The sequence below is a fragment of the Balaenoptera ricei genome, chromosome 11 (genome assembly GCF_028023285.1).
Source record: "Balaenoptera ricei isolate mBalRic1 chromosome 11, mBalRic1.hap2, whole genome shotgun sequence".
NCBI classification, from domain to species: domain Eukaryota; kingdom Metazoa; phylum Chordata; class Mammalia; order Artiodactyla; family Balaenopteridae; genus Balaenoptera; species Balaenoptera ricei.
In genome coordinates, this window is record NC_082649.1 from 69,582,101 (window position 1) to 69,602,088 (window position 19,988).

At 47.4% G+C, this 19,988-nt stretch overlaps 1 protein-coding gene across 6 annotated transcripts in view; it reads left to right on the forward strand.

The window, feature by feature from the left end:
* The window catches only part of DOCK3 (dedicator of cytokinesis 3), a 384,123-nt gene that overhangs the window by 343,454 nt on the left and 20,681 nt on the right, over window positions 1-19,988 (forward strand). For 5 of the 6 annotated variants that reach the window (XM_059939761.1, XM_059939763.1, XM_059939762.1 and 2 more), the window contains 8 exons: window positions 1,561-1,656; window positions 3,336-3,396; window positions 4,128-4,221; window positions 6,495-6,643; window positions 12,978-13,064; window positions 14,465-14,569; window positions 18,568-18,709; window positions 19,718-19,884. In XM_059939761.1, the coding sequence (XP_059795744.1) occupies window positions 1,561-1,656; window positions 3,336-3,396; window positions 4,128-4,221; window positions 6,495-6,643; window positions 12,978-13,064; window positions 14,465-14,569; window positions 18,568-18,709; window positions 19,718-19,884 (901 nt within the window). The remainder of the gene's footprint in view (window positions 1-1,560; window positions 1,657-3,335; window positions 3,397-4,127; window positions 4,222-6,494; window positions 6,644-12,977; window positions 13,065-14,464; window positions 14,570-18,567; window positions 18,710-19,717; window positions 19,885-19,988) is intronic. The other variant, XM_059939764.1, reaches the window with a different exon arrangement.

A 19,988-nucleotide genomic window follows, 5' to 3' on the forward strand; every position in this document is an offset into this window, starting at 1 on the left:
TGATGAGTCATGCAATAAAATGTGAATTCATTTGAAATTTAAGTAATTTTAATTTGTGAAAATGAATCCATCCTTTAGTATTTCTCTTTTAGCTGAAGATGTTTCTAATTGTGGAAATAAGGAAGAGAAATCTGTTCCTAAGCCACTAACTGATGATTTTACTATGAAGGAAAAAGCACAAAAATAACTTGCTATTAATAATTACCTGAGCAAACAGTGTTACATAAACAGTGTTCACGTCTGAGAACTGAAAGCCACTGATAACCATGGAGCCGCATGTCCCAATTTGTGTTTGGGGAAGATGTTTGTAGGTATGCTGGGGGGGGGTGGGAGTGGATCATGGGCTAATCAGTTTAGAAAAGACTCAGTTAAATAAAATCGAACAGGCCTCTGTATTATAGGACTTCTCAAAACCTTTAATATTTAGAAAGATGTGAAAAATCTCTAAAAGGAAGGTGTAGTGATCAGCATCTTCCATGCTTTTTTGCTCACAGAACACCTCTCTCTGTCCTCCAGGACAGCAGAGCTCAGTAGAACGGAGTTTGGGAAATGTGAACACAGTGGCTTTTTCCACACAGCTCAGAGGTGAAAGACAATGGTCCTACCTTCTCGCTTTAGTAACATGGGTCACATGGAAACCCTCACTTTCCCAGAAGCCTCGGCTCAAGTTAGATGCTGTGTGCAAGGAAGACAGTTGTCATCATTGCAGTGTTAATAGCAGTCAGGCTGTGGGTGTGAGTTCCCAGTGCTGGGTCCCTGGCTGAGCCTTCCACGCTAGGTGACTTTCATGACCTTAGGGAGCTAGGGACAGTGTGCAAAGGGATCAGGAGTGAGACCTGGACCTGAGATAATCACTAGAGCAAACAGAAAGAGTCCATCCAGGTCATCATCCCCTAGGAGAGATCTGTGAAAAGGCAGAGGATCTCAGAAACCAGGCTCTTTGGAGAAGTCAGAGGCTACCTGGAGGTGACAGGAGCATGGGCTGGCAAGTGAGAAAAGCACCTGGGCATTTAGCTCTTGGCTCTGGCACATTTTACATGGGAGTATCCCATGACAGTGAAGATGACAGTGTAACTCCTGGACTCACTGTCCTTCACACTGGGCCCTCAAGACTGGTTGGAATCTTTCCCTTGGTTTACATGAAAACGTTGGTTAGTATGTTTGCTGAGGATGGTTCTAAGCAGTGATAGAGGCAGCCAGCCAATTGGCAAAGCCAGGTCTATCCCTCAGTGGACTCTTACTCCGCCGCTTCTTCAGAACAGATCTCACAGTGTGTACACCTAAAGGGTCTGGGGCTTTGAAACCACTCCCTCAGTTCGGAACTTGCAATGGAGAATGGAAGACGTGTTCATTGGTTGCTGGCCAGTTCAGTAATTGCTTTGTCTTTGCTTTCTGCTGCATGGAGTAGAACCCAGCTGTTTGGGCCCTACCCCAGGTAAGACTGCAGTGTGGTAAGTCTGCCGTCTCCAGATCCATCACAGGCCCCACGGGCTCTGGGACCTTACTCTGGTGCCCAAGGAAGGCTCATGCATTGTGCATTGTGTTTGCTTCCACCAATAGCCTGCTGGAGAAAGTTGAACAGGAAACATGGCGCGAGACCGGCATTTCCTTTGTAACCTCGGTCACCCGCCTCATGGAACGCCTTCTTGACTACAGGTATCTTCTCAGGAACCTACCTGACCTCTTCTTTGGTCAGATGCTCTCCCCAGCAGGAGGATCCCCTGACCTTAAAATTGAGACCTCATGGCCATGAGAGGTAGGACTGTTCTGGTGTTGTGTGCCATCACCAGTCGTTAGGAATCTCCTGATGGCCAAGGAGAAAGAGGAAGAAAGCCTTCTCCCAGGGGTAGGCCAGGGCTTCCTGGGCTTACCCCTGATACGTGGGCACGTGTACCCAAGAGGTATCCCAGGGACATGTAGCCTTCTGGCTTTTCATCCAGAAAAGTCAAGGCTCAGAGGAATGGGCACAGCAGAGAGGAAGAGAAAGGCTGTCTCCAGAGCAAGTTAGGTCCTTAGTGCAGACCTTCCTCAGAGCCATGTGGCAGATGGGCAGGAAAATATCACCTGGTACAGAAGTGTGACCCAGGAGGACTTTCATTTGGTTTTTCCAGGGAAGGGGGACCCAACTTTTCCATGCCTCCATTCTTGGTGTAAAATCTGTTTATTTCTGTCCCTTGATCCTGGCCATGAGCAGATTAGAGGAGGTAGCCTGTGAGCTCAGAGATCTTTATGATACATTCAGTCTGGAAGTTCATGTGAAATTCATTTTTTCGTGAAAGCCTGCCTTCTCAGTCATATCATGGCTTTTGACTTAGCCTAAAAGTAACAATAATGCTACCATTGCAGCCTTAGTTATTCTCTCAGTAGAGTTCAGGTGATAGCAAAGTGCCTTTTGGGAGCCTAGAGGAAGGTGATAAGGAATGAGGAGGAATGATAGAGGAAACCCAGACCCAAGCAATAGTTGTCTTCTCTGTGCTACATGTCATGCAGATGCCAAGGGAGAGCATCTGGGACTCCGGCTAGCTGCATGTACAGGAAGCTTCTTGCTGGATTCACCAGTCTGGTTCTCATTCTCTTTCATCTCCTTGTGCTAGGCCTTTCTCCTTCCCAGAGGAGCTTGGCTTTGACCAGTCCCTGCCCTCCCTTGGCAAGGATACATTCTCAGTGTTCCCACTGTTCTGTGTCTGGCAGGCCAGCCATGACCCCTCCTAAACCCAGCCCTACTCAGCATGAATGCAGCTCAGCCCTGGCCGAAGCTACCCGTAAATCAGAAAAAATCTCCAAACCCACTGCTCCTAGTTAGAGGGGATTCCAAAGACTAGTGCACAGGAAGGACACCATAAGGAGAAAAGCCAATGAGATGGTGAACATGGCAGCCATGCCGTGGTTGCTGTGGCCACAGGGTCCTGAAGGTAGGTCCCTAGAGTAGAGTGTCTTGGCTTCCATGAAACACTGTCTTACAAAATGAAAACTGCCCTTTAAGGAAAGCTCTGTGCCTCCCCTTTTGGAAACTTGAGGATTTAACCTTCTACTTTACTGACGTACTCTTTTGTGCTGAAGACATTGGTAGGTGTTACTTAATGCCCTGATATAGCATCTGGGCTCTACACTCTGCCACCAGAGCAAGGGGTCCAGTTGAACAGAGATCTTTGAACCCTAGGAGTGGGTCCAAAGCTTAGAGGGAGCTCACAGTACAGTCTCATCTGTGGAAGAAGTTTCTGTTGGAGAGCATCCTCATCTGGGGTTTGGACAGACTAATGCCTCAGTGACACTGCAGGTCTCTGTGTTGTCCCAGAGGCACCACTTTGTGCATTCATCTGTGCTCTCCCTTCCAGGGATTGCATGAAAGGAGAGGAGACAGAGAATAAGAAGATCGGCTGCACTGTTAACCTGATGGTGAGAGAACATGGGCTCTTCCTCCTCTCTGCCTCGTAGTGTGGCTTCTGTCCTGCGATTGGCCTGTCCTTTCTACAATACATGGCTATAAGCCTAAGGGGTTTTTTTGGTGTTTTGTTTTTTATTTGGTTGCACTGGGTCTTAGGTGTGGCAGGCAGGCTCCTTAGTTGCAGCAGGCAGGCTCCTTAGTTGCGGCATGTGAACTCTTAGTTGCAGCATGCATGTGGGATCTAGTTCCCTGACCAGGGATCAAACCCAGGTCCCCTGCATTGGGAGCGCGGAGTCTTAACCACTGTGCCACCAGGGAAGTCCCAAGCCTAAGGGTCTGAGTCAGGACATCAGCTCTGTTACTGGTATCTTGGAAACTTGCACCTCATCACTCACATTCCTACTTGGGAAAGGAATGAAATGAGCTTCTCTTTGGACAGAGCTCTAGCCTGGCCTCTTGGCAAGGTCCCGCCAACCCTGACATACTCTAATTTCCAGTCTACCCTGGTACTCTTCCTCTATCTCATCACTCAGGGCTCCTGCAGATCTGCCAGAGGTTTTACCCCCAGCAGGTGTGCCTTCTGGCTGGTCCCTTCTCTTCCTGGTGCTGGCTACCTCCACAGCCTGTCTTCTCCCTCCTGTCCAGCACACCCAGGGTTTTGGCCATCTGCCTGGAGTTCAGAGATGGCCTCCACAGGCAGCAGCCTCTCCCATATTCATTTATATTTCCTTCTCTCTTACAGAACTTTTACAAATCTGAGATTAACAAAGAAGAGATGTATATCCGCTATATCCATAAGCTTTGTGACATGCATTTGCAGGCCGAAAACTACACAGGTAAGTGGGAAGGGGGAGCTACGCCTCCCCATGAAGACAGACTGGACATACATGCACAGCTGGAAGAGAAGGGCTCTGAGCTGGTGCCTCCCAGATTTTAGCAGACTGTCAGGACCCATGATGCCCGTCACCTCACTCCTTTCCCTCAACTCCTTTGTAACGTGGTGGAGAAAAAGCAGGTGAAACTTCCACTTGTGCCTTGCTGCCCAAAGCTCTTCCACTCTCCTTGCCTCCTATTCACCCCCTCTGAGGCCTCAAGGGTGACCTCCAAATTCTGGTGTGCCAGGTTCAGAACATCCTGAGCTCACTGTCCCTCTTCATGAGCAGAACTTCTCTGAGGACCTTCACAGCTGGAACTAAGTGAGGCCATAACACAGGAACATCAGCCTAACCCTGGGACTTCCAGAACTTGCTGGCAGACCTGCCTTGCAGTCTGGGCTCTTCCCCTGCAAGTACACAACAGCCCCACATTGAGCTCCCAGTGGAGAGTATGGAGAATGTTCACTTGACTTTCTGACAGACCAGACAGGGACCCTTTCATTGTATCTACAGTTTAATCCATTACTACAGCCTTTTCTAAAAGAACAAATTTAGAAGCGTTTCAACATACCTGTCACACTCTGTTTACTGAGCGCCACTTTGAGTCAGGAAGATATGTGTACCCATGTGTGTCCTGCCTGATCACCTTGTGTCATAGTTCCCCCAAAATAGCCACTTCTTCACTGTGGTGACCAGCCATCACATCTTAGCCCTTGAGCCATAGGACTTGAATTTGTGTGATAGACCAGGAAGTTCAAGCTATTCTTGTCCACAGCATTACTAGAATTAGATGAATTTGTAGAAACAGAGAATCCTCCTTCCTTATTTTATGTTAGATGTTAAAGAGTGTTTGGCATAGATTCCACCTTTCCTGACACAGCTTGGCAAGAATTAAATCTGAAATGACTGGGATGAATCTGCCATTCTCTGCGTCCACTTCCACCCATGATCCCAGCAGCCCTTTGAGAGGGCAGTGAAGTGATAGACTGAAAAATTCCATGTATCAATAGAGGCATTTACTAAACTCCTGGAGGACTGGGCCATCACTGAGAGGCTATGTCAGGAATTTGGACAGAGAGAGGGTGCTGAGCCTTGCCTCTGGTGGCCTCAGGAATAACATCTTAAAAGAATATTGGCAGGGAAGAAAAGGATTTCACATGGTTTTCTGAGTTCTAAAGGGAGGCCTTGAGGGCCTCATTGGCTTGTTCCCAGTGAGAAGGGGCTTCACAGCTCCAGTGAGGAGGCACGTGTATCCCTGGGCAGGAGGGTCCAGTAGCCAGAGCATAGGCAGAGCGGCAAACATGAGCAGGAGCCTGGAAAGTGGCTGCAGGCAATATACCTGGCTAAAACTGGAAGTGGGTCACTAGATAATTAGAAAAGAGATTCTTCATAGTCATGGGGAGCAGATTTGAATGGGGCCTTGAAGGCCAGGCAGAAGCTAGAACTAATTAACTTGCCAGTAGGAAATGCCCACTAAAAATGAGCAAATAGAACAGGAAAGAGCAGACTGTGTCATAGGACCATGAGCAGCAGCTGTAACTCAGTTTGACTGACTCTTTGGGATTTAGGAAGCTACAGTATTTAGCTGCGGTTGTTTTATAAACCCTCTCTAACTGTTCCACATGTATGGGAGGTGTCACAGGGCCCCGTCCTGGGCCCAGCATCAACTTTAGCTTCCTCCAGGAATGGAGCCCATCACACAGTTATCACCGTACACACTCCTTCTCTCTGGTCCTTTTAGAAACAGTCAAGATAAGGAGAAAGGGTCATTCCCAGGGCCATGCTGAGCTCAGAAAATGGAGCTGGAGGCATTGAGGCTGGCTTCGGGAGGGCTGAGAAAAGCCTTAGTCAGTACTCACCCCTCAGAGCCAGTTCTGAGAAGGTTGGAAAAGAAGCTCTAGTCAGTTGAGCAAAAAGGAACCCAAGAACTCTCTCTGACATGTCAGTGTGTCCCAGAGCAAAGCAACCTGTACACAGACCCTTAGGTACCTGAGCCATACTTTATCTAGCACCCAGAGCAGGTGACCAGGCTGAGGGAGGAGGGTGTCTACTAGGATCTTTGGTTCCTTCATGCTGTGGTCACGGGCTATTGGCTGACTGGACAGCCCCTCTATCTCAGCCTTGGTATCCAGCATCCCTGATCTGGGCTGCACATGCCTTACGCTGGCATGCTGCTTAGCCTGGTCCCTTGGCACCTGGCTGCCCCTGGACCTCCATAGCCCCTGTCCCCACAGAAGCTGCATTCACTCTGCTCCTCTACTGTGAGCTGCTACAGTGGGAGGAAAGGCCACTGCGGGAATTCCTCCATTACCCATCCCAGACAGAGTGGCAGCGGAAAGAGGGACTGTGCCGCAAGATCATCCACTACTTCAACAAAGGCAAGGTGGGTGTTATTAGGCAAGGCTTTGAGCGTCTCAGCTTCTACTGTACTACATGGCATCTTAACGCTATAGGGATGGCAGCAGCTGCAGAGGTTGCTGTGTGGGGTGGTGAGGGGGTGGAGGCCCATATGTGTGCATTAGGTTTGGAGGCAGCATGACTTTCTCTGGGGAAAAAAAAAGTAACAGCTTAATTCTGTGGCTTGGAAGCCAATTCCAGATTGGGGATGTAAGAGACAACCCCACATACCAGCTTTGCACATCTGTAAATACTAATGCTCCAACAGCAGGGGCTTCTGGGCCCCCTGCTTATATTTATTAGATTTACTTAAATTATTGTAGCTTTCTACTCTGCTATAGAAAATGTGAGCTGTAAAAATTAATGGATTCTAACCACAGCCAACGGAGGCCTGTACTGCCTCTTACGGGTACGTGTTCTTGTCTTGGATTTCCCTTCCTTACAGCATAGTCTGGGCTCCTCTCATTGGGGTTATTCTCTATTAAACCTGATTCTGTGGAATTAGCAGGCATTGTCAGCATTGGTTCAGGCTTCCTTGGGACTTCCCAGCCATTCTGCTCCAATCTCTGGGAGAGCTCCTTGTGGGGCCCTCTGACCCACGTATGGCCCATACACTGGAAAGGCTGGGCTTGTGTACCTTGTTGAAGCTGTTCTCTCATTACTCAGCTTTGAGCATGTTAAAAAGCTGAAACAGGATTGTTCAGGGAACTATAGTGGCTGAACTCCAGACTTGAATGGAAATTGGTTTTTTAAAATAAGCTTTTTTATCATAAAAAAGAAAGATTTAAACATTAATAACTTCTGCCCATAAATCAGAAAACATTCATCAGTTTTACACAACATGGGAGACTTTTGTTTGTCAAAAACATTCACCCATGTAGGGAACGCACTGGTAAGCGGGAACCTTTCCAAAACCTCAGGAGCTCTCATTTCACCTAGCCCAGAAAGGAGACCCATGCTTAGCTGTCAGCCAGCCACACGTGACTGAGCCACAGTGCCAGCCCAAAGCCTCCTCTCCTTGCTGGTCCAGAGATGGACGGAGGGCCCCATGCCAGCACACTTTTAGGTCTGTCTTCCTGGCACCCAGCCCACCTGGAGCTGCCACCTACCCATATGCCCAGCGAGCCCTCCCAGCTCTGAGGGAATGGCATAAGCATGGTGTGAGTGTGCATGAGTGTTGTTAGTATATTAGCTTATTTTTCTTTCCATGGGCATAGAGTACAGAGTAGAGTTATGCTTATCTGATTGAGCCCAGCAGTGGGACACGTGAGCGTTAATGGTCCCCTTTTCACCCCACACTACAGTAGTGTTAAGAAAGCAGGTTTAAAGGTTAGTATGAACAAGGGAAGGTAATGCAAAACCTGCCTGAGTATTGTGGATAAGCAGGAAGGGGAGAAGGACTGGGAGGCTCCGTAGGCTACCTTCTCAGGGATCTCCCACTCCTTCTAGCAGCCCTACCTTTGGTGTGAATTGCTGGGGGAGCAGCTTCTGTGCTGAGAACAGACCACTCAGTGAGCCCTTTCATGAGCGCATCCTCAAAGGGGTACTTATCACAATCATTCTCTTGGGCTCATACAGAAGGTCCAACTTTTCTGTTTCTGTACCTTCATACCTGACGGAACCAGTGGATAGGGCTAACCAGTTCTCTTGAAAGCATTCAGGGTTTTTCTTCTAATGCCTCCAGAAAAGCAAAACCTGGCTGATACAAGAAAAGTGCTCCTGGGCTTCCCTGGTGGCGCAGTGGTTAAGAATCCGCCTGCCAATGCAGGAGACATGGGTTCGAGCCCTAGTCCGGGAAGATCCCACATGCCACGGAGCAACTAAGCCCATGCACCACAACTACTGAAGCCCACGGGCACATGCCCTAGAGCCCGTGCTCTGCAACAAGAGAAGCCACCGCAATGTGAAGCCCGCGCACCACAACGAAGAGTAGCCCCCGCTCTCTGCAACTAGAGAAAGGCCGGTGTGCAGCAATGAAGACCCAGTGCAGCCAAAAATAAAATAAATAAATAAATTTTAAAAAAAAGAAGGAAAGGGAGGCATGAAGATGGGAGCTGGTCCTTCATCTCAAGGAAGAGGGAGCAGACAGAAAGGGAAGCTGGGAGGAGGCCTCTGACCCCTAAGGCATACAGACCATCAGGACTGAACCAACCCTCCATGTGGGGGTGGGCTTGGGCTCTACTACTGAGGGCTGCTATTGTTCACACTGCTTTGAAGGAATGAGTCTGTTGCTTCTAAAATGTTGTGTGTAGACAGAAGTACAAAGACTGACAGTCTGGAGTCCCAGGCTTTTGCCTTCCTTTCCAGTTTGAGTAGAGTGAGCCAAGTCAGTGCAACTTTTGTGCCATCCCTGTCAGTGGGGGCAACAAGGATGTATAAACACACATTTGCCCAAGCTGGTAGAAGTGATTGGATTTCAGACACTGGTTAGTAGTTGTGTAGTTGGCTTTGCCTCCTGCCAGAAGGAAGGACACCAAGAGAGAAGATGTAGATGGGATGCATTGTATCTGCAGGGCGTTCCCTCCCTGTGTTCCGAGGTAGCTCTCAAAACCCCCAGCATTCCAGCACAACCCTCAAGGCTGACAGAGTGTCCTGGCTCACACTTGGGGGTTGGGGGGGCAGGCTTGGAGCAGCAGGGCTACAAATTAGGGCAGAGATGCCAGCGAGGCAGATAAGCGTTGATCCTAATAGGAGAGTAGAACTGCTTTACTGGGAGCTACTGTCAGCAGACAAAGCGCCTTTAGCCTCACATTGGTTCCTCATCACCTAAATGAGCAGTTCCCCATTGGGCGCTCCTTACAGGCTGGCTAGCAGTCTGCACACAGCTCAGCCGCTTAGCCAGCCCCCTTGGAGCTGCCTGCCAGGCAGACCCTCCTGTGGGCCCTTCACTGAAACCTGCCCAAGCAGCACTTGGAGCCAGAGAGAGGACAGACATGTGCCCCCTTAAAAGCTGTGATGTGGGGGCACAAGAGGCTTTCTAGCTCACTGAGGCAGAGGCATTGTATCGGAGCAGGGAGTCAGGGTCTATTTAAAATTCTCTTTGGTTTGTTTCAACATTTTTAATTGGTCCTGCAGTTCAATCCATATGGCGTTAATTTCTTCAAAGGATAAGAAACACAGTCCTGGGCTTCCCTCATGGCGCAGTGGTTGAGAATCTGCCTGCCAATGCAGAGGACACGGGTTCGAGCCCTGGTCCAGGAAGATCCCACATGGCGCGGAGCAACTAAGCCCATGCGCCACAACTGCTGAGCCTGCGCTCTGCAGCCCGCAAGTCACAACTGCTGAGGCCTGTGCGCCTAGAGCCCATGCTCCGCAACAAGAGAAGCCACTGCAATGAGAAGCCTGCGCACCACAGCGAAGAGTAGCCCCCGCTCACAGCAACTAGAGGAAAAGCCCGCGCACAGCAACGAAGACGCAACGCAGCCAAAAATAATTAATTAATTAATTAAATTTTTAAAAAAAGAAACGCAGTCCTGAATAAAACAGTGTTGTCCTTCTCCCTGATGCTATTTCAAATCTATTTTTTTAATATAGTCCTTATTAAACATTCATACTGAAATATTGATGGGTGAAATTATAGTATGATATCTGATATTTGCTTCCAAAACTATGGGGAGGAGTAAGTGGATGAGATGTTTAATGATACAAGACTGGCCATGAATTGGTCATTGTTGAGGTTGGGTGATGAGTACCACCCAATGATGAGTAGGGGTTCATACTTCTATGTTTCTATATGTTTAAAATTTTCCTGTAATAAAAAAATTTAATTAGTACTTAGAAGCTGGGGAGAAGAGCCTGGCTAAAATGTCAAGTAAACCTTTGATTCCCAATCTCACCAAGAGAGAAAGCACTGTATTAAAAAGAGGAGGAAATGCACAATATTGCCCCTTAGTGAAGGCCACTGTTAGATGAGCCTGTCACCATAATAGGAGCCATACCACAGAAACAGCCCGAGCCGTGATTAGGCAAGGATTATCTGAGGCCTGCTCTAAGATTTGAATATTTCTGTAAAGGAAATTATCACACCTACTACCAAGCCCTTGGGTAGCTACTTCCTACTTAGCTTCCATACTTGTTTCTAAGCTTAAATGATCTTAATTTAAAAGTCATTGTTTCCTTCATTAACTCATTAAATAAATCTTTATTGAGTACCTGCTCATGGCTGGCACTGTTCTAGGCTCTGAGGATAAAGGATATAAACAGGATCCCTGCCCTCATGCAGCTTATCATCTAATTGAGACTAATACAACATAAAAGTAAATACTTTTTAGCCCAGAAATAAACCCACACACCTATGGTCAATTAATCTTCAGGCAAGAATATACAGTGGAGAAAAGACAGTCTCTTCAGCAGTTGGTGCTGGGAAAGCTCGACGGCCGCATGTAAATCAGTGAAGTTAGAAAACTCCCTCACACCATACACAAAAATAAACTCAAAATGGCTTAAAGATTTAAATTTAAGACATGACAGCTTAAAGCTCCTAGAAGAGAATATAGGCAAAACAATCTCTGACATAAATTGTAGCAATATTTTCTTAGATCAGTCTCCCAAGGCAAAAGAAATAAAAGCAAAAATAAACGGGACCTAATCGAACATACAAGCTTTTGCACAGCAAAGGAAACCATAAACAAAATGAAAAGACAACCTACAGACTGGGAGAAAGTATTTCAAATGATGCAACCGACAAGGGCCTAATTTCCAAAATACACAAACAGCTCATATAGCTCAATATCAGAAACAAACAACCCAATCAAAAAATGGGCAGAGGGACTTCCCTGATGGTCCAGTGGGTAAGACTCCATGCTCCTAATGCAGGGGGCCCGGGTTCGATCCCTGGTCGGGGAACTAGATCCCGCATGCATGCCACAACTGAAGATCCCGTGTGCCGCACATAAGACCTGGTACAGCCAAAATTAATTAATTAATTAAATGTTAAAGAAAAGAAAAAATATTAAAACAAAACAAAAAATGTGGTTGCACCATTAAAAAAAAAAAAGGGCAGAAAACCAAAATAGACATTTCTCCAAAAGAGATATAAAGATGGCCAACAGGCACATGAAAAGATGCTCAGTGTCACTAATTACTAAAGAAATGCAAATCAAAACTACAGTGAGATATCACCTCACACTGGTCAGAATGGCCAGCATCAAAAAGTCTGCAAATAATAAATGCTGGACAGGGTGTGGAGAAAGGGAACCTCCTACACTGTTGGGGGCAATGTAAATTGGTGCAGCCACTATGGAGAGCAGTAAGGAGGTTCCTTAAAAAACTAAAAATAGAGTTAGTTTTAGTTACATGATTCAGCAATCCCACTCCTGGGCATATATCCAGAAAAGACAAAAACTCTAATTCAAAAAGATACATGCACCTAATGTTCATACCAGCACTATTTACAACAGCCAAGGCATAGAAGCAACCTGTGTTCGTCAACATAAGAATGGATAAAGAAGATGGGGGGAGGGTGTGTGTATGTGTGTGTATGTATATATATTATATACATAATGTAATATTAGTCATTAAAAAGAATGAAATACTGCCATTTGCAGCAACATGGATGGACCTAGAGATTATCATACTAAGTGAAGTACGTCAGACAGAGAAGACAAATATTATATGATATCACATGTGGAATCTAAAAAAATTATACAAATGAACTTATTTACAAAACAGAAACGGACTCACAGACATAGAAAACAAACTTATTGCTACCAAAGGGGAAAGGGTGGAGGAGGGATAAATTAGGAGTTTGGGATTAACAGATACACACTACTATATATAAAATAGATAAAGAACAAGGACGTACTATATAGCACAGGGAACTACATTCAATATCTTGTAATATCTTGTAATAACTACATTCAATATCTAGTAATATTGGAATCTGAAAATATATGTATGCGTGTGTGTGTGTGTGTGTGTGTATACAGTCTTATTTATATAACTGGATCACTTTTGTGTACCTGAAACTAACACAATATTGTAAATCAACCGTACTTCAATTTGAAAAAGTAAATACTTTTTTTATACAAGATAACTTCAGAGTAATGAAAGAATGGTTGGGGTAGTGCCTGTCCTTGACAAGGTAGTTAGGGAAAGGCCTCTTGGAAGTGGAAACATTTGAGTAGAAACCTGAAAGCTATGCCTCAAGCCAGAAAACCACAGTGCTATGTGTTCTCCACAAATTGGTTCTGAGCATATGTTCTTTGTGACATATGAGTTGCAAGAGGCCTTTGGTTGTGCCCTCTGATATGTTTGATATGGGCTTGGGCAATTCCGAGGCTGCCTGAGGTGCTGAAGCCTTTTTCCTATTTCTGATGCAGAGTTGGGAGTTTGGGATCCCACTGTGCAGGGAGCTGGCGTGTCAGTATGAGAGCCTCTATGATTATCAGAGCCTCAGCTGGATTCGGGTGAGCTTTGCCCCTTCCCCCACCCCAACCCTGAGTGGAGGTGCTAGCACTTTTCTGGCATCAACTTCTAAGGGAGCGTTTACTGTGGACCCAGCCCTTGGTTTAGTGCTGTGGACAGTACAGGAGAAGCAAAAGCCAAGGTTCCTGCTCTCAAGATGCTTGCATTATGGCTGGGGAACCAAAACAAACACATGACAAATGATTGTATGATCCAGACCCCAAGGGCCACTGGTGCTCAAGGAAGGGAGAAGCAGTATACACAGGATAGGATGGGGGTTTCAAGGAGGAGGTGGCAGCTCGACTTCATGAAGAAGCTTTTCCTGAAATGATTTTGTTCAGGTATGCTTCATCTGAAAACATTATAAGATCTTTCAGTGCCTTGGCTTATGGTCAATTCTAAGCAGCCAAGTAAAGGAAGTTCTTCTTCCCTTCTTTGATGAAAAATATTCAAAATTAAGTGAAATGGACTTTGAAGGTCTCCCAAATTTTTCCTAGTTGCCGGTGCTGGGTGTTAAATCGTAACAGGTCATTGGCAAAGAGAAGTCAGGAATCTCAGTTCATCCTCCTCCTGCACCCTTGTCAGCATGGCTAGCTCTTCTGTGTTCCCTGATCCTGATCAGGATTTGGGCCTATATAATAGATGTGGTTCTCTAGCAATAGCTTTTTGACTGGTCTTTGAAGGCCGCTGCCCCCTGGCAGGCTGGCTTGATTGAGTGCATTAGGGCTGTCTTCCCAGTCAGATTTCAGTGAGTTTTTCTGAACCTGAAGCCAGGCCAGCCAAGACTAAAAAACTTATTGACCTTGGTAATACCAGACATCATGGATATTAGTTCAACTTTTAAAGTTTAAAATCTCCTAAATTGGGACCAGTACCAGTGATGCTGGTAACTAAGCCTTCCTCATTCTGTTAGCGTCGAGTCAGATGATAAATGAACAAGAGCAATGCAGATGGACTGATGGAAAATGGTGCCACCTATAAGCAACACTAGCTTATACTCAATTGGTGTAGTGAGTATCAGTCAAAACCAGGAATTCCTGAGCAAAAAAAGGAAGTCCATGTTAAATGTGTACCCCTGAAAGTACAGGAAGCCTGAGTCTCTGTGGGGCTGAGTCCACTCATTGGGAAGGACACTCCAAGCAGCCTCTCAGGGCTGCTTCACCGTCAGGGGACAATGGAGAGCGAAGACTTCCTCTCCATCAGGCAGTTCCCCAGGGAGAGGTTGATCAGGGCTAGGGGCTCACTTTTTATCTCGACTGAGTCACCATGTTCTCTTTCCAAAAGACAGTGTCTACTTAGGCCTGGGAGAACTTGCTTTGGACACCACTAGCAGTCAAGCCAACCAACACAACTAGCAGTCAAGCCAACTAGCAGTCAAGCCAACTTCCTTTCTCGTTCACAGAAAATGGAGGCCAGCTACTATGACAACATCATGGAGCAGCAACGCCTGGAGCCTGAGTTCTTTCGGGTCGGCTTCTATGGCAGGAAGTTTCCTTTTTTCCTTCGGGTGAGTCCATTCAGGTAGTCACAAGAACTTCTATCATATTTTACACGTAAGTTATTTATAACCTGGTTTTTTTTTAACCTTTTTCCTATTCTACTGAACACATCTTTTTGAAGGACTGACCAGCCAACAAAAAGCATTTGGCTTAATTTGACTGGACTAGCTACCAACTTTAGACTCTGTTTCTCTCTGCAGTACTGTTTTGTAGCTACCTGGAATGTATGAGGGTGGTTTTCTTACCAAATCAACCAAGTTCCTGCAGGAAATGACCAGGGTGTGAGAATGTCCCATAGGTATGTTTAGAAACCTTCCAACTTCTGTTTCCAGTGCCTGGAATCCTCCAGTGTGACTATTCTCAGCCAGACAGGACATCAGTACAGCCCTGACCTCAACAGTAGGCAGTCCAGCCACGGTGGAGAATTATTGATTTGAGAGATTTCAGAGGATAGTCCCCTTGCTCCTGGGGTTTGTGGGAGCTGCCAAACATTGGATTTGGCTGTGGAAAGCCTTTCCTAGGCAGCCAGTTCTCTGGCCCATGATGATTACAGCCATTTTGCTCCACCATTGCTGGAAAGGCTGAGCTGGTATATAAACAGAGTGGAAGGAATGACTGAGCATAGACATACTGACACCAGTTAAACAGTTGCGATTTTTTTTGTCTTTAATCAGCACAACCCAGAGGCTCTAGGAGAAGTCAGCCTGGGCTTGTAGGCTGTAGCCCATATGGATTTGCTGTTCTCAAATGACCTAAACGAAGCTGTGCTGATGAAAGAGCCCTAGGGCTGCAGTTGAGACCTAAGAGTAGCTCCGATTGTCCCCAGTTCCAGTATCATACTAAGGTTCAGTGTGCAGGAATCAGCTGGGAAAATTCATAGGATTCCCTTGATGTGTTTGGGATCCTATCTTACTGGAGAAATTGCTTTAGCCAGTGAGCAATAATAAGCTTGGTATCTCATCAAAGGTCAACTGAGCTTAATGGCTCCTTAAAAAAAGCCAGTCTGCTAAGCAACAAAGTCCAGGTTGACTACATTTCAGATGTAAGGCAGGTCAACATTCACATTTCTTGGGCAGTAATCATTATAGGCTAAAAAGAAAATGATTTCTACAGGAACTAGCAATAGTGATAGGGACAGCAAGCACTCTCTGCCTGATCGTGATCCCCGTAAGGCTCTAAGTCTATTGCACAGGAGTGTTTATAGTAGCAGAATGTGAATGAGTAGAGGATCTCCTCAGGAGACTGGACCTCCTTCATTCTCTAGGGACCATCCAGTCCAGGCATATCAGAAGTGGCATGTTTGTTGCCCCCTCAGCATAGATCATACAACAGCAGTGGGGGTAGAGGTCAACAGAAGAGAAAGCAGGCAAAAAAAAAAAAAAGAGAAAGAAGGAATAGTACAAGAATTAGAAACCAAAAGCATCTCTAGAAAGCCCTTTGATAAGCTAATGATTCTAGCCCTGTAAGTTATTTCTTTCGCATTTTATCTTTGCAAATTATGCTTGTCATTTTATTCTCCTTGTTTAGTCCCACAATTTGTATGTCATCCACCAGATTTTACTCCAAAACATCATTATTTTGAGTAATACAAAATCAGGCCCTGATGTTCCCCATTTCTGTCTTTGTCAAGCAGGAGGTCTCCATCATGGTTCCACCTGGCTCCCACCCCTCATGCTCATGTCACAGGGAATGTCAGTGTCTTAGGGCTCTCAGAGCTTTCTGACAAGTAGGACCTGGTATAGAACCTGCATCTGAGCCATTCATACAGTGTTCTCAAGTGACAGTCTAAATGTTCAAACGTGGTTTCAAGGGTGCCAGTAATGGAGGAAAAATAACAAGAGGTGTTAGGAAATATCGTCCATCAGTCCATCCTCATTTCCACACTAGGAGCTATGTTTCATGCATACAAATCTGCCTGGCCTGGCTACCTGCTGCCTTCCCTTCCCTCAGCTGCTCAGTTCATCTGTGGCAAATGGAATAAGTCCAGTGGAGGTAGCCGTTTGCTTTATAAATGGCAAGGGCAACATGGAAAGCAGTGGCAGCCAGATCTGTCTCATGTAGGGATGCTGGGGCTCTCGCCTGAGCAGACTTGAAAGCAGCAACCAGCCTCAAAGTCAATGCTCTGTGCCTTCCTCCTGCTGGTCTTCCCCAGAACACTAGGTTACTCTTTCACCTTCCCACATAGGCCATCTATTACTCTAGCTCTGTCAGCTTGAGTTCTCTGGACCATCTGCCCATCTTGCTTCACAAATGTGATTATCTACTAATCTGCATGGAGACAGGAAAACATCCAGCCCTCCCTCCTTGGGGGAATTTCTGTTTCTCTTCATTTGACTTATGAACAGACACTGGAGAGGATTGTACGTTTGTGAGTGGATATGAAAAGGCCAGTTCTAAACAGTTACCTTCTTTGTCAGTTCTCCTTATCAAGCAAGGGACTTAGAAATGTCTCTGTCCTCTGTCTGTTCCACTGGAGAGGCCAGCCTGCTCTTCCTGACCTTGACTTCCCTTCCAGTGTTGCCCTTCCATTCTGATCCATCTGGACATGTGGCCTAGCCTTAGCTGAGTTCTCCCATAGTAAGAGAGGAAGTGAAAAGTGGGCAGAAATCCTATTCCAAAAAGGCTGAGGTCATCCACAGCCTGGCCTGTGATTATCCTTGTACTGGGAAGCGTAGGGCTGGCCCTGTGGAACCTCTCTCTCCCCCTTCCTCTGAAGACATGCCAAGAGGGGCTGCCAGTGCCTGACACCATTTGCCAAAGTGAATCTAGTGAGGCAACTAGGCAGGCAGACAGATGTCACCAGAGGGCTTCAGAGGAGCCTCCTCCAGCCACTCACTCTTGACCAGCTGTGAGGTAGACAGAGCAGCAGGGTTGAAGGTGCCTTGTCATGCCTTCCGTACACAAAGAAAAAAACTGAGACCTAACCTGTACCAAGTGTGATGTAACATGAGGTTTTAAGAAATGTGTAATTGGGGACTTCCCTGGTGGCACAGTAGTTAAGAATCCACCTGCTAATGTGGGGGACACAGGTTCTATCCCTGGTCCGGGAAGAGCCCACGTGTCGCAGAGCAGCTAAGCCTGTGCGCCACAACTACTGAGTCTGTGCTCTAGAGCCCGCGAGCCACACTACTGAGCCCACGTGCCACAACTACTGAAGCCTGCGCGCCTAGAGCCTGTGCTCCACAACAAGAGAAGCCACTGTGATGAGAAACCCGTGCACCACAACGAAGAGTAGCCCCCTCTCACTGCAACTAGAGAAAGCCCACGCGCAGCAACGAAGACCCAATGCAGCCAAAACTAAATAAATTTATTTTTAAAAAAAAAGAAAGAAATGTGTAGCTGGAATGATGTTCTGCTGACACAGTTGCAAAGGAGTTGCTGCCAGAGAGGTTGATAAATGCCCACTGGACACTGGGCAACGTTTAGACTGTTTCTCCCAGCTGACAAAAGTGATCCTACAAAAGCACACACCTGATCACCCCTTTTTCTAAATTATTTGGTGGTACCCATAGTGATACTCCTTGGCACACACCTGCAGGCATGTTCACTCACCCTCCCACCAGTTCTCCACAAGCACCTTCTTTCTAGCTGTGCCTTTTCCTGTCTTGGCTTGTGGCCCTGGTTGTCACCGTACCCACATAGATTGCCCCCCACTCTTCTCTACTGCGCTAACCCAGGTGGACCTTCTAAGGACTCTTTTCAGGCATGGCTGTTTCCAAAATCTCACCCCGCCTCCCCACTTGCATCCCTTCCTGTGTGAGGAGACCTCCCTCCCTCGAGCTTCCTGCAGCCTTTGCCATACCTACCACCCCGGGCTGTCACACCACAGTGCAGTTCTCCCTTCTGCTGTCCCTCACCCTTCTTGACCATCGTTTCCCTTAAGGCAGAGACTTAGTGCTGTGTCCATGCCTGCCACAGGGGTTCCTAGGACACGTCTGTGGGATGAGGAGGCGGGGGATGGGTGGCTGCAGGCGAGGCATTGAGTGTGCTCTCCCGTTTGTGGCAGAACAAAGAATACGTGTGCCGTGGCCACGACTACGAGAGGCTGGAGGCCTTCCAGCAGAGGATGCTCAGCGAGTTCCCACAGGCTGTCGCCATGCAGCACCCCAACCACCCTGATGACACCATCCTGCAGTGTGATGCCCAGTGTATCTTTTGACACTTAGTAGGGGAAGGAGGGCTGGGATCCTGGGAGGTGAGGCCCACCCAGTCAGCTGCCCCTCTGCCATGTCGTTGGCCAAACAGGCCAGGTTACCTATAAGTCCTGAAGCACAGTGTGTCCTCATTACTGACTGACACTTAGCAGGGCACTCGTGCTTCACAGAGGGGCAGTGGCATGCCCTTAGCCATGGGGGCCTGGTCATCAGCTGAGTTTCAGGGGGACCTTTATCCCTCTGGTTGGCTGCTGCCAGCACCTGAGTCCCCACCCTGCCCTATGAAGGGTCTGTCTAGGCAGCCAGCAGCAATCACTGTGGACTCTTGCCACAGGGATACTCCACTTCTGTGTCCTGCTCTACTCCCACGTGCATCTGTTGTTACCCAGAGCCTTTGCCAGCAGGACTGAGGCACAGCTCTGGGGATGGGGGAGGAGACAGGGGGTCTGAGGCACTTGGAAGTCTGAATGCAAACACTGGCCTGCCCCTCATTCCCCACACACAGCTTCCTTGAAGACCTCATGACGGTCGCCATGACTGTGGCAAGCTTGTTCCAGAGAGAGGAGGGCAGGTAGACTTCCATATGTTATCTCGCCACAGAGATCCCAAAGAGTACTTTGTTAAAATGTTGTTTTGCAGTAAATACAGTTTACCCACAGTGGGCAGGCCCAGGCCCTTGCAGCTTTTTCATTTCTGTGGGGTGGGCACCTGCATTCTCCTGACCCCTTTCCCTTCTTTCTTAAAGGGGCACTGGAGAACACCTAGCTGTTGACATCTCACCTTGGCTGAGTGCTCAGGAGACTGATTGCTGGAGCGGGGAGAGGGGCAGATAGGGAGATTCGGTCTGTGTTTGGGTCTGATCTGCCCCTTGAAATGCTGCTGCTGCCAGTAGGGAACAAGGGCTGTGGTGTTCTTCTCTCCTTTGGGGGGATGACAGGGGTCAGCCACTCAGGTCCATCTCTCTTTCAGTCTTTATGGGTTTCTCCTTCACTTCCTGCCCAGACTTGCAGATCTATGCAGTGACGCCCATTCCAGATTATGTGGACGTCCTGCAGATGGACAGGGTCCCAGATCGCGTCAAGAGCTTCTACCGCGTCAACAATGTGAGGAAGTTCCGGTACGACAGGCCTTTTCACAAAGGCCCCAAGGACAAGGAGAATGAATTCAAGGTGAACAAATCTAGGGAAGTGGGGGCGGTGCTTATAGCGAGGCCGGGGCAAGCCCCACTTTCTCAGGAGCTCATCAGTGTCTCACCCTTCGGGCAGGCAGGGCG